Source organism: Gobius niger (genome assembly GCF_951799975.1).
Source record: "Gobius niger genome assembly, chromosome: 10".
NCBI lineage: Eukaryota > Metazoa > Chordata > Actinopteri > Gobiiformes > Gobiidae > Gobius > Gobius niger.
This window is the reverse complement of record NC_136861.1, coordinates 27,552,491-27,565,415: the sequence shown is the minus strand read 5'-3', so window position 1 is coordinate 27,565,415 and position 12,925 is coordinate 27,552,491. Positions and strand designations below refer to the sequence as shown.

The following is a 12,925-nucleotide window of genomic DNA, read 5'->3' as shown; positions in this document are numbered from 1 at the left end:
AAACTAGTTCATATAGTAGAGACTATTTTATTATTTGTTGGCAGCTTTATTCAAGCTAAAACACTTAAAATAAACACAGAAGTCTCCTCTGGTGAAGCATTTACAAACTGAGTAGAGTATTTTTAATGTAACTAATTATCCAACAGTAGGTAGCTTTCTGCCACATATAGTTTAAATATTTATTTATTTATTTCAACAAGACATCGCTAACTCTCTATAGGAATCAAACTAGAACAGGAAACAGTCGTTACACTTGAGGCAATGGCAATGCAACATTCAGTGCACAGATCCAGTTCATTTTTTATGTGATTGATCACTGATGTGTGGAGAACGTTTGGAGGCCCCCCCTGCAGTGAATCTGAGAACCCCACATTGGGAAACACTCCTTTATTTAAACTTCCAAAGAATGTGTGCTTTTGAGCCTTGAAAGTAATAAGTGTTAAAGATTCTTCTCCCATAAAGTGCATGACTATCTTTGATCTCTTAACCGTGTTGTAACCTCATTAAAACACACAAGTTCCAGTAAAAACATTTTTAATTCCCCTTCCTTTTGTGTTCTTATGCTCTCACAAAACTTGAGTCGAACATGTCAGTGCTCAAATTGTCTCCACTGTGCATTTTAGGTAGCGCTGTTCTCTCTCCGCCTTGAGTCCACTGCTTTATATTCGATCAAGACCTGTGGGGTTTGCCTAATGCTTTCGGTACATAACTCTGACCTTCAGCGGACGCTCGACTGTTTATGTAATTGCTCATACACCGTTGATATCTCACCCACTGCTCCACTCGACCATATTGGTCTTTCTTTTGATACGGTGTGGCCTTTTCTTGTGGAATGTGCAGGATTTGGTGGCGGGATGATAAGGAGAGGCAGGTGGTTCAGGCAGCGATGACCATGCGCCCGGTGTGTGATAGCGGCCTTTAGGCGATTCCAGAGCGTTTCCATTGTTCCTGTTAGCAGGCTGTTGAGGGGATAAGGCTGAGCAGAGCAGCAGCAGGTGTGAGGCCATGATTACAGTCTCCATGTCTGCTCTTATAGCCGCTCAAAAGCAACGAGGCGGGCGACGCAGGTCTCATAACACAGGAAAACATAGACATTTTTCTGACATTTACTTCAAGGGCCTCTCTGTGCTGCGCTGATTTGATGACTTTTTATTGCCTTATGCGAGGGCTTTATACTCTCTAATGAAAACAGCAGGGTTAAGAGGGTTTCGGCGCCAAAAATCCTGGTTAGTTGGAATTCCTCACCATGAGCTGTTGGATTAAAAAGTTACTCCTTAAGGAAGAACTAAACATAGATACAGTCAAAACCCAGAATCAATCACATACAGTACAAGAAAAAAGTCATAATGGTGTTATTAGTTAGAAGGAAACATACGGTTGAAGCCCATACTCTCACCTGCTTGTATGGGTAGCTCTTGTCTAACTTGCTGGCTGAACTTTCATTGAAAGTTAACATAGGCCATATTACATTCATACAGACCCTTCGGAATAGGGGAGTCATAGGCAGGCAAGTACCTGTGGCCCGGAGCTGGGAGTTGGGCTAACCAGGCAATTGCAGAGGGGGCCAAAGTTAAATGAGGCCCTCTAGTATAGACTGAGAAGCAGTTACAATAATCGTAGTCTTAGTTTTCAGTACAAATGCCTCTTTTTTTTTCTTTTACAATAAAAGGGCCAGATCAGTATGTGCTCTATGATTCAAAATGCTCCCGAATACAGCAAGACAAATATTGTGAGTAAAATTTGCCTGAACTATATATTGCATCTACATGTTGCATCTCTTGCCCTGGGCCCACAAATGTGTAGAAACTCCCCTGCATTCAAATATAGCCCATTGTTTGTTCTTGCGAGAGGTCCTGGGGGATCTGGGACAGTGGACTGTTACAAGGCTGATGTACTCTCAGGCATTTGTTCACTCAGGACACAGGACTGAATCTACAACTCACTGTGGAGGCTAACCCGTAGACTTAATGCATCAAGGCAAAATCATATACTAAGCACTGGAGATATGTGAAATAAATGTCTAGCCAATGACACAACGACAGCATCCACCAGAGAAAAAAACTGGGACCAAGTTCCAAGATTTGAACCTGCGGGAAAATTTGAGCTACTGCCGCCCTGACATGATACCTGCTGAAATTGCAATAAAAATATAACTACTTCAAGTTTTAAAAGTGCAAATTGCCTGCAAATAGTGTTTTGTTGAATATGTTGGAGCTTTGGTTCTTTATGTCTCACTCTGACTGGTTGCTGTTTAATCCAAATAATCATTTTTATCCTTGACATGATCATCCTGTAAAATTATTGGCTAAGATTTGCATTGGCGTATATTAAATATTTAAAGGCAGCATTAACAAAGAGATATGCTTATGTGTGCGTCACCTTACTCGTAATAAGACATACTTCACATGACTATTTCAATGCAGTGTACACAGAGAAGAAGGGACTAAACACTCAAAAATCCCCATCAAATTCCAAGACATCCGTCTGATCCAACTGCCCTCCTCCAGTGTCCACACACTGCAGAGCCAATGTGAAAGAATGCTGCTGACACCAGGGAGTACTGTTCCCAAACCTCCATAGAGCCCCGAGTAGTCCCTTTTCATGACAAGATCCAAATACTAGTAAAACTTTGACAATGTGTTGGAATAAACAGGATTGGGATGGTCAAAACAGCGCTGGAGTGAGACCTCTTCCAAATGTCAGCGCTGCCATGAGAGCATCATTGTTCCATCCTTCGTAAATACCCCTGACAAATTGTGCTCAGTGTAGAACGTCTGTCTAAACTCCTGGCATCTTCCAAAAACTCACTGGCACGCCACCAGAGCTCAGCTTTTCCCATCGCTGTGCACTTTTGGGCCGGCTCCACAGCGCCCCCACACGCATTTGTGAGATATAACACCTCGAATGCACTGGGAAAGCCATGCATTGGTCACAGCTGGATTCTGTGTAAAAAAAAAAGAAGAAAAAAAAGGGGGAAATCTTTTGCTCTGCTCATGTTGTGCTCCCCAGCTGGCAGGTGGAGGGCGTGAGAAATCCGACTGTTCCTGGCATTTAGCCGCAGTGCGCTGCTATGACTTCTGTTTGTATTGTGCATGTTGCAGGATGGGTGTTGTACTTGTTATGAAAACTTGAGCAACTGAGTTAACTTTATAAATATCGTGTATTAAACAGTACTTGACTTATAGATACAAACACTTTGTGGGTTCCTTCAGTTTAGCAAGAGCAAACATTAACATTTTACTCAAGCCCAACTTTAGATAATTATGTGGAGTATATTTCATTTCTACTAGAATAATAGTGTATTGGTATTACATTGTTGTGTACAGCAGGGGTTCCCATTGTGCGGGTAGGACCCCTCGGGAGGTCACGGGTCACTGATGTGGGGTCTCAAGATGATCTCTAGACTCTAGAATATATTTTTTATTATAATATATATATATGATTTGATGTATTTTTGATTGCTGATTTGCACCTGAAATTCTTATAAATGCATATTATATTCTACAATGGGGGTCCCAAACTATTGTTTTGGTGATATTGGGGGCTTGCGGCCTGAAACGTTTGGGAACCTCTGGTGTACAGGACATCTTCAGCTGCAATGCGTTTAGATATAGCCTAATAAAAGTGCTTACGGTTTACTTACAAGGTCAAGTTCTTCCAAGTTTCAAGTGTTTATTTCTGCACAGATGACGCCCCCTTGTGTTCATATGCACTAACTGTCATTAAACTGTCGCTGACAAAATAGCAACAGTGGTGCAAATATCCATAAAATCATCCTGTAGAATTTTGAAGGACTAAATACAGCACTCTCTTCTATATGTGATTGATTCTAGAAGTGATTTTTACTATCGAGACAAGAGAATATGGAAATACATAAGGAAAATGTTTCAAATATGGATAGTTACAGGTTTATTTCACAATGGTAGCTTACAGTTATCCCAAGAAGCACAAATAAATAAAATACATGATTGCATTTATAAATGTCACAGAAATAAGGAGTGAGTGATGTATCTCTGTTTGACTGCTGTGCCACCCCATCTAATTATTCCTATTCTACCATGAAGTCTGAAAGAACATTTCTAGTGTAGAAATTTAGTATCAGACAGCGTAATAAAATAGAAATATTTAAAAGGGTTCTAATGACCGTCTGAGCGCACACTATGCGCTGATCTCTGTTAGGGTCAGGTGGCGGTTGGTGACCACAGATGAGGAGTTTCCGTGGAGCTTGAGTGCTTGTCTCTGCACTGTGAGGTAGTGTTGGTCGACATGTCTGAACTCAGCCGCGAACAGTCCGAAGAGGCAGAAGAACGCCATGACCAGGGCCCACTCACACATGGCGGCAGCGGAGCGGTGGCCCGTGTTTGCCAGCACAACCACTGTTGGCACAAGTCAAAGAAATGCACTGTATGCCTGGGTGGAAACTCTGTTAGCGTCATGTTCACAATAGCCTTGTCACTGCTGATTCATCCTTTTAGAATTTTAACCCAATCCAAGCAATCGATGACAATATAAGGACATGTTAAGGCAAAGGATACTTGCGATGACCAGTGCAGTGCAGAGGCAGCAGCCGAGGGCCCTGGATGGACCGACCCAGTGCCTGTCGTGTGAGGGCTGAGCGCGGTACGTCAGAAACAGCTGTACCCAGAAGTACCCCACACCCAGGAAGAAGGCAGCAAAGGCCCCCACCAGATGAACCACTCTCTGGACCGATTCCTGGAAGAAGAAAAAGAGAGCACAAAGTTAATCTACCCGAATACTGATCCCAGAACTGTCCCTGGTTTTATGAAAGCTAATTTGTAGATGAAATTCTGCATGAGGTTAAATGTTTCAACATCTCTAGATTTGGGATACCTGGAAATTCCCAAGAACCGAGACTCCGAGGCAAGAGACAAATCCCAGCACCAAACTGAGGATGTTGGCCTTGCCGTGGTCTCCATAGTCCCGCACCTGCTGGAAACGGATCACTACGATCCACAGCCCTGTTGTGGGAGACGGCCGTGTATTATTATGATCAACTACCGATCCAAAGAGACAGAACAGGTTTTTTTCTGTGAAATGTGATGGGTTTGGGGGCATGGGAAACCTTCTCGCCCCAGGCCCCAGCACGTCTGCACTACAAAAAGTAAATATCAAGCATTGGCTTAAATGACTTGAATTGAGGAAATGTATCTTGTTTTGAGCGGGTTTCACTCATTTAGACAGTTTACTTTGCTTGTTTGAGGACATTTCAGACCAGTTCTAGGGTAAATCTCGCTTGAAATAAGAAAGTAAAATTGCCAATGAGATAAGACCAATTTTCATACCCCATTGGCAAAGAAAATTACCTGAAATAAGGACGAAATGTATCGAAACGAGTCAGAAACATCTCAGAACAAGTGAAATAATCTAGGACAAATGCCCAAGAACTTCTTAACTAGTCAAAACAACTAAAATTTGGATTATTATGCTCAAATTGAGATGTTTATACTGATCTAGTTAAATACTTTTTGCAGTGTGTTGACAGCCCAGGACATCACAGTCAAATTGGCAAGATCATTTTTGTCAATAAATTGATAGGTTTTAAATGTTTCTTTTTTCTAGAAGTGGATTGGTACAATGGATAATGACAAATAAGCTGGATAGTGACCTTACCTAAGAAAGCACAGATGTTGCAGTACTGTGAGAAGATCGTGCTCTGGGGAGTATAACTGCCACACTCACTGCAGGTAAGAAAAGGATAATGAGTTGTACATAGCACTTATCGACACGCAAAGACGTTATCAATTCACTCCACACTCAGCGATTGTAGGCCACAGATGTCCTGGAGTTGACTGACGGAGCTGAAGGACTGATCGGCCCTTCCAACCACCCAGGCCCGGATCTACAGGGGTGCCCAAAACGGTGCATTGCAACCTCATTACCAACCACTCACTCACACACCACAATCATACGTAGGCAAGGTGAGCTAAATGTTGCCCAGTGGAAATCCTCTGGCCAGGGAGTCATTTTGTCTGTCAAACAGCTGGAAACGCAAGAAAAAAGAAATAATACTGCTCTAACCTGATATAAGGGAATCTCTCTGTGATGTTGACAGTTCCATTTGACACAGACATTGCATACCTAAAAGAAAAACAAGCTCTAAAAAGTGTTGTTTTGAACAAAGTGAATAAATATATATAATTCTGTATAATGACTTATTTTAAAACTTGCTGAAGTAATGAAAACTATACAAAGTTCTTAAAACTTGCTCAGAGTAGTGTTCACATTAAGGGCCACACTAAAGTCATTGTAAATAGAACCTTATATGACAGTGGACTTACACTATCCAAATTCCAGCGGTGCCAAACAAAGCCAGACTGAGAGGAAGCAGTGCCCACAGCCACATGTTTGGACGGCTCTGCTTTCATACACCTAAAGCATGAAAAAAAGGACCCAATATTTGATGCTGATGTGGTGAAGTGAATGCGTAATAGAAATGGGAGTTCCACTTACTCTCGCTCGCAAACTGTATCCAAAGTGAACAGGTCCAGACTTTGACACCAGAACATAACGGGAGTAGTGGATCTGTCTCATGGCTTATCTAAGTCACATGATAATGATCCTTTTCTCTAAGGAGCCATAGAAAAACATGTGTGTCTATATTAAATAATAAAAATAGATAATAAAAAAGAAATTGAAGTAAATATCCAGTTACAAACAACACCTGGAAGTACTGCTGCTTTCACAGTGTTAAGGGCTGGGTTAGACTTTGACCTGGTCTTGCTTAGTCATAATACATAACTGTCAATTCTCTGGTGGAAGTCCTTGTGTCACTAAAAAGTAAAACACATCTAAATGTAGTATTGAAGTACTATTGAAGCTGAATCAAATCCAAGTAATAGTAAATATAAATAAACTTGGAGCTACTTCACGTACTTTTAGAGGAACAAAAACGTCTGGAAAAGCAGTCATTTTCAGATATTTTATTTAACCCCAAAATATTCTCAAACTCAAGATTAGAAGTTCTACATCACAATTCCAGCTCGATTTTGACATCCATTTTAGATTTGTACGGCTCCAGCAGAGGGCGCACTTCTTCAGACAGGAACCTGGCCACCTGGAGGGCATAACAGCAGTTTGTAAGAGGCCACATTGTTCATGGGATATTCATTTAAGCTCCCAGAGTGCCGAGGGCTTCTTTACCTGCTGTGGGGCGCGTCCGATGAAAGTCTTGGGGTCCAGCAGCGAGTCCAGTTGGCCCAGGATAGGAGCGAAGTACGGGTCGGCCTGGACTCGTGCCAACAGGTCATTATCACCTCCCTCCTGTTTGACCACTGCCGCGGCCTGCTGGGAGAGGACGCGGATCTTCTCGTGGCAGTCCTGAGCGGACAAGAGCCGGCTTAAAAAGGTCAAACTGACGCAAACAAGAATCATTTGTCATTTTCATCCAGTACCTGTCGGTTCCCTCCTGCTTTCACCATGGCCATAATCAGGTTTTCTGTGGCCATGAAGGGCAACTCGTGGCGAATGTGCCTCTCGATGACTTTGGGGTACACCACCAGTCCCTCTGTGATGTTCTGCAGGGTGGTGAGGATGATGTCTGCGGTGAGGAAGGACTCGGGCAGAGAGATCCTCCTGAGCATCACATAGTGTGTCGTTTGTGATTGGTATGATTTAGCATCAACAAATAAAGCAATAGTCTCAGCAGCTGCTAATAAATATTCAAACAGATTGTTTCCCAGTATTTTAAGGAGTAAAGAGCTGCCGACCTGTTGGCACTATCGTCCAGAGTCCTCTCCAGCCACTGAACGGAGGCGGTCTGCAGAGGGTCAGCCAACAGCGCCACCAGGTGACGGGCCAGGCTACAGCAGCGCTCTGCCCTCATAGGGTTCCTCTTGTACGGCATGGCGCTAGAACCTGCACACAGGAACACATTTAAACAAGGAACTATTAGAAAAACGAATCCGTCTTGTCAATTTTGACCTGGACAATCCTTTACACTGTTATGCGGAGTCCAATAATAGCCCTCACACAGCAGAAGGTGACCTAAAACTGGGACAGACTGGGCTTTCCATCACTTTGTGTGGATGTTTTAGTTCAAGCTAATTTTGGACAAAAACCTACTTCTTTTCTTTCAAAATGATTAATACAATTGCTATATTGCAATGTGCCAGTTGGCCTGGGCTGTTAGAAAACATAGGTCAATTATTAGTTTATGGTCTTATATCATTGTCTTGTTGCACAGAATATTATATCCATTATGGCTGGGAAAAAATATCAGATCAGATTGGATCGCAATATTTTGTGCTGCAACACCACGTATCGATACTTCATCAAGTATTGCAATACTTTCAATACTTGTGTTTAGAGGCATTTTTATCATACACTAACAGTTACGTGACCAAAGTGGATCGTCCCAGCCCTACTATCGATGCATATTTATACCATTCATTTCCATATAATACTGCACAAATGGAGGTCAAGGAGAGAAATCTGACATTTTTACAGGTTGCACATTTTGAATAAGGCAATCATTGTGTGCTTTGCTTTGGTTAAAAAAAGAAAAAGTATTTTTAATAGTGGTGGTAATGATATTTCTGCAAGCTCTCCAGGAGGTTTCCATTAGATGATTTCTTAATGAAAACTTGAGGGTTTTTTTTTTTTTTAACGATGATGTCTGTGTGTATTAAGCAGCATAAACACCAAGAGCACATGCCTATTTGTTCCTTCTCAAAAGGCTCCTCGATCTCCTTCAGGTTAGCGAGGAGGCGAATATCTGTGCAGATCTGGGGAAATAACATTGAAATTAAATTAAATGAAGATATATGTTATCCTTCTGGACACTAGATGGAGACATTCTCCATATTCATTTTTGGGGTTTACCTTGTGAATGGTTGCTCCCATACTGGCCAGGCAAGAGAGACTGTCAATGTCCACTTTACGGCTGTAAGTCTGTCCAGTTACCAGGTAAGATCTGGAACAGGGCAAAAAAACTAAAATAAATCCTGTTCCACGTCACTTTTTGTGTCTGTTATTCAAATGTATATTAAAGGCTCTGCTCACTTTTTGAACCCAGCCATATCAGTCACCATTCTGTCCAGCTCTTCTACCTAGGTTATAGAAAGAGGAGTTGACATAATATACTTAATTATATGGAATTACAATACAAGCAGAGCCGTGGGAACATATTTTGGTTAGGGTGAGAGACATGACTGCCCCAGAACCCCTAGCACCCTGGGTTCCCGGTCTTGAATAAAAGTGTAAAATTCAAAAAAGCCCAAACTTAATTCCTTTTTTTTCAAACCTTTTTAACAACATTAATAAGAAAATGGGAATAGATAACACATTTATTTTTGTTTCTGTGCTTTTTGTTTGACAGGGTGTGTGCGTCCACCTTGTCATGGTCTCCCTGGAACAGCTGCAGGAAGCTGGCCTGAGTGCCGGTGGTCCCCTTGACTCCCCTGAACCGGAGGTCGTCGCGTGCTCGCTGGAGATTGCGCATATCCATGGCCAGGTCCTGCAGCCACAGACACGCTCGCTTCCCCACAGTAGTGAGCTGAGCCGGCCTGTAGCGCACACACACACGAAAAGAAACCACTTAACCAAGCAGAAGTTATTGTGTCAAACTGGCCAATAATGAACCATTGTAAGAGCAGTTAAAGGGAAGTGCCTGAGCGCCCCTGATTAATGCCCGCACTCACTGGTAGTGCGTGAAGCCGAGCGTTGGGAGGTCAGCGTATTTTTCTGCAAAGTTCGCCAGCCTGTCAATGACTCGGGCCAGCTGTGGACAAAAGGAACAGGAGTTTAGCATTGCATAATCCTCCAGATGCGCCCCTAATGCAAAGAACATCACACGCCAACAGACCCCGGCGCTGAATGATTTTGTGCCAGGGGAAATGAACGTGCTTGGAAGATAAATGGATATTATTTCTACTCAGATGACTTGGGAATAAACAGCTGACGTTGAAATAGGCTTTTCGGAGGGTGTTTTGAGGGAGCGGAGGGCGTTTGGAGCACAGCTGAGCTCACCTTAGGCAGCAGAATGTCAAAGCCGTCCCGAAGCATAATGAGGTCCTGCGGGACAAAAAAAAAAAAGTAAATCCTGAGCTTAAAGAAGGCATGTTTTTTTTCCATGTTGAAATCAAACAATAAGAAGCAGAAGTCATCTTTGTCAAGGCAAAAGCGTAGCATTCAGTCACAAAATCCACAGTTTTATGGATGTCCCTTTGTCCCTATACTATCACTATATCATATTTTTACCATTGTAGATAATCCTAAATCTAAACAAAATTGCAATAAACTAGTATTTTTTGTCATAGGGTTATCACTTTTCAATTCAACCTCTATAGGAGAATCTTTTTTTATAATTTAAGCACATAGATGTAGATAACAGCTTGGGTGTGGTGGATGTGCTCATTACAGTGTTGTCTCCCACGTAGCAGGACGTCGCCCCCAGGTGGATGATGGGTGCAGCGGTGGGGCAGCAGTGTGCGAAGGTGTGCACGTGAGCCATGACGTCGTGTCTCAGCTTGCGTTCCTCATCTGCAGCCATGGCAAAATCAATGTCCTGCGCGTGGCTCTCCATCTCCTGGACCTGAGCGTCTGTAATGGGCAGACCCAAAGCCTGCAGGCATATAATAAAAAGGAGAATGCCTTTTATATCTTTTTTAATTTCATAAATCTTAAAAATAAGTTTAGAAATTGATAATATTGTTTGCTGACAGTATGATTCTAAACATGTTGGCCGATGACTAGCCGACTACTATCGTTAGTTGCAGCCCTGTTTGACTAAAAACTTTTACGTGATTATAACAGCTACAGCATGTGCAAATCTCATGAGATAACAATTATCATGAGATAACAATTATCATGATTCAATTAGTGCTCTTCCACAGGGAAGGGGACATCATGTGACATCCTGAAAGTGCCTTTCTCCTCAGTTACAAAACAGTTAAAGATCATATGTCATCAAACACAGGGATGTCAAAGGTCACAGACTGTCGCAACTAAAGGATAAGAGTTAAAAATAATCTTTAGAGGACATGGATGTAGGTACTACACACACAAGGGACTTCTCCCTGGGGGAGGCTCCTGTTACTGTGACATTTTCTGCATGCTATTTTCTCACACAAACCTCATAGTATCAACCACTGACCTACATAGAATGTGTACTGTTGAAGAGGCCAATCTGAAACATATGGCCACGTAGTATCTTAGACAAGAGGGAAAAAATATATATATATCGTCTTAGATACAGAAAAATGACTTTTGCTGAAGGTTGCCATTGGACCGAGCATGTTTTTCTTGCCTTCAGACTATTCACTTCAAGTATTTTTATTTCTAATTTTCAGAGGAAATGCTTGTTCTTATTTATGGACAGTCAAAATGTTCTCAAAATAAGCTTAATTCAAGCACTTTTAAGCCATTTATCTCCTTTGTCAAGACGGTCATTTCTCCCAGCGTGCAGATCATGTGAGAGGGGGTGTCTATAATTAACTTTATCATCTAATCAGATCAACACTGGGCCATGTTTCGTCAATCTAATTGTTTTATTCATTCATTACTCAACAAGAATAAAATATACAGCTGTATCAGCTGTGTACAGGCCGAGAAAACTTGCAATAATACTCTGTATAAAAAAATCAAATATAGTCTGTCGGCCCTGCAATACCTCAATACCTCCCACTGACTCCTCAATAAAAAGAATAGGCCTATTTTTCATAGATTGTTGTGCCAGGCAACGATTATTTTTGCAATCGATTAATCTGTTATTTTTACGATTAATCGCTTGGCTGTAAAAGGCGCATGAAAAGGTTTTTTTACGTGCTAAATTAAAGTGAATTTTTGTTGGAGGTTCTGGAGTTGAACTTTGTTTGCTCAAAACTGTAGATCAACACAAGCACAAGTTAACTTTAACTTTAACAACTGGAGGTGACAGACCATTTATGAAATGTTCATGTGCTGAACACTCAATACACCCAAAGTTTGAAAACAAAGTAGTTTTTCTTCAAAAATACGAAATCTTCATGTATTTTTTTCTGTAATTTGGGTCAGTGTTAACCAGAAAAGGATTAATCGATTACTAACCTAGACGACAACTATTTCAACAATCAATTGGTTGTCGATTAATCGATTAGTTGTATCAGCCCTAGGTCCAGAATATTTTGGGGACTTTCAGGGGCTCATAAGTTTACATTTCACTCTGTTTCTTCTTTGAACATGTGTTTAATGAAAAAAGTTGTTTTCTTTTGTATGTTTCTGTATGTGCTTTAAAAGGGGGGAAATGAGACCCCAGTATTGTCACTAATTCTGTCATGCATACTAGCCCGGGCTACAACCATGTAGGCTATCTAATATAATACTACTACACTGTTATGACCTGTGAACTATGTTCAAGCAGCGTATCGGGTATCTTAAATCTATATTTAGACAAGGAACTTGATATGACTTACTGAATGGGGGAAATCCTTTGTTAGCTAGGTGAACACATGAAATACAAATCAAACCTTCTCAGCCTTAGCCAGGTAAATCCACAGCTTCCTCCAGGTAGTGAACTTCTTCCTATCACTGAAGTTGTATGCCATTTCTTTGCTTGCATATCTTGAAACCAGCGGAGAACGGTACTTCATGAAATCGTCTTCCATGTTTGAAAGAGAGGCTGTAGTTTGGTCCAGCTAGCAACACACACACACACTGCCACCCCAAGTACAAGCACCAGACCAAGAAACCGACTCTAGTTTAGCTCCAAATAACACATGGGACCCTCAGGGGGGATTTTACGACACCGAGTGCAGGGTTACGGCAGGAGTATTAGTACGACACATGTAGCAGTGTACGGCAGCTGTTACCTAATTGCTCCTGAGTAATTTTTCTTCATTTTTTTTTTCTTCAGGTTGTTTTTTGTACTCATTTACGAACACTGCGCAACATGTTAGTATGTTCTACTAGTGAAAATAACGTGTATATA

The 12,925-nt window shown here is 41.7% G+C and overlaps 2 protein-coding genes across 2 annotated transcripts; both read right to left on the bottom strand.

The window, feature by feature from the left end:
- Positions 1-4,103: 4,103 nt before the first annotated feature.
- Positions 4,104-6,364, bottom strand: tmem150b (transmembrane protein 150B; the record flags this gene model as incomplete). The annotated part of the gene is made up of 6 exons (XM_079565436.1): positions 4,104-4,376; positions 4,536-4,713; positions 4,852-4,979; positions 5,632-5,699; positions 6,040-6,099; positions 6,300-6,364. The coding sequence occupies 6 exons, from the start codon at positions 6,362-6,364 to the stop codon at positions 4,159-4,161; spliced, it is 717 nt and encodes a 238-aa protein (XP_079421562.1). The 3' UTR covers positions 4,104-4,158.
- A 571-nt stretch (positions 6,365-6,935) lies between these two features.
- Positions 6,936-12,762, bottom strand: adsl (adenylosuccinate lyase). Its single transcript, XM_079564896.1, has 12 exons — positions 12,465-12,762; positions 10,379-10,582; positions 9,988-10,032; positions 9,660-9,739; positions 9,353-9,524; positions 9,022-9,068; positions 8,842-8,932; positions 8,675-8,744; positions 7,728-7,875; positions 7,413-7,593; positions 7,162-7,338; positions 6,936-7,075 (listed from the first exon to the last, which is right to left on the bottom strand). The coding sequence occupies exons 1-12, from the start codon at positions 12,600-12,602 to the stop codon at positions 6,989-6,991; spliced, it is 1,440 nt and encodes a 479-aa protein (XP_079421022.1). The 5' UTR covers positions 12,603-12,762; the 3' UTR covers positions 6,936-6,988.
- Positions 12,763-12,925: the final 163 nt, after the last annotated feature.

Coding starts and splice junctions, on each gene's coding strand:
- adsl (XM_079564896.1), bottom strand. CDS start 12,602: ATGGAAGACGATTTCATGAAGTACCGTTCTCCGCTGGTTTCAAGATAT. Junction 10,583..12,464: donor ACCTGGCTAAGGCTGAGAAG/GTTTGATTTGTA, acceptor ATATGCCTGCAG/GCTTTGGGTCTGCCCATTAC. Junction 9,069..9,352: donor TCCAGGGAGACCATGACAAG/GTGGACGCACAC, acceptor TCTATAACCTAG/GTAGAAGAGCTGGACAGAAT.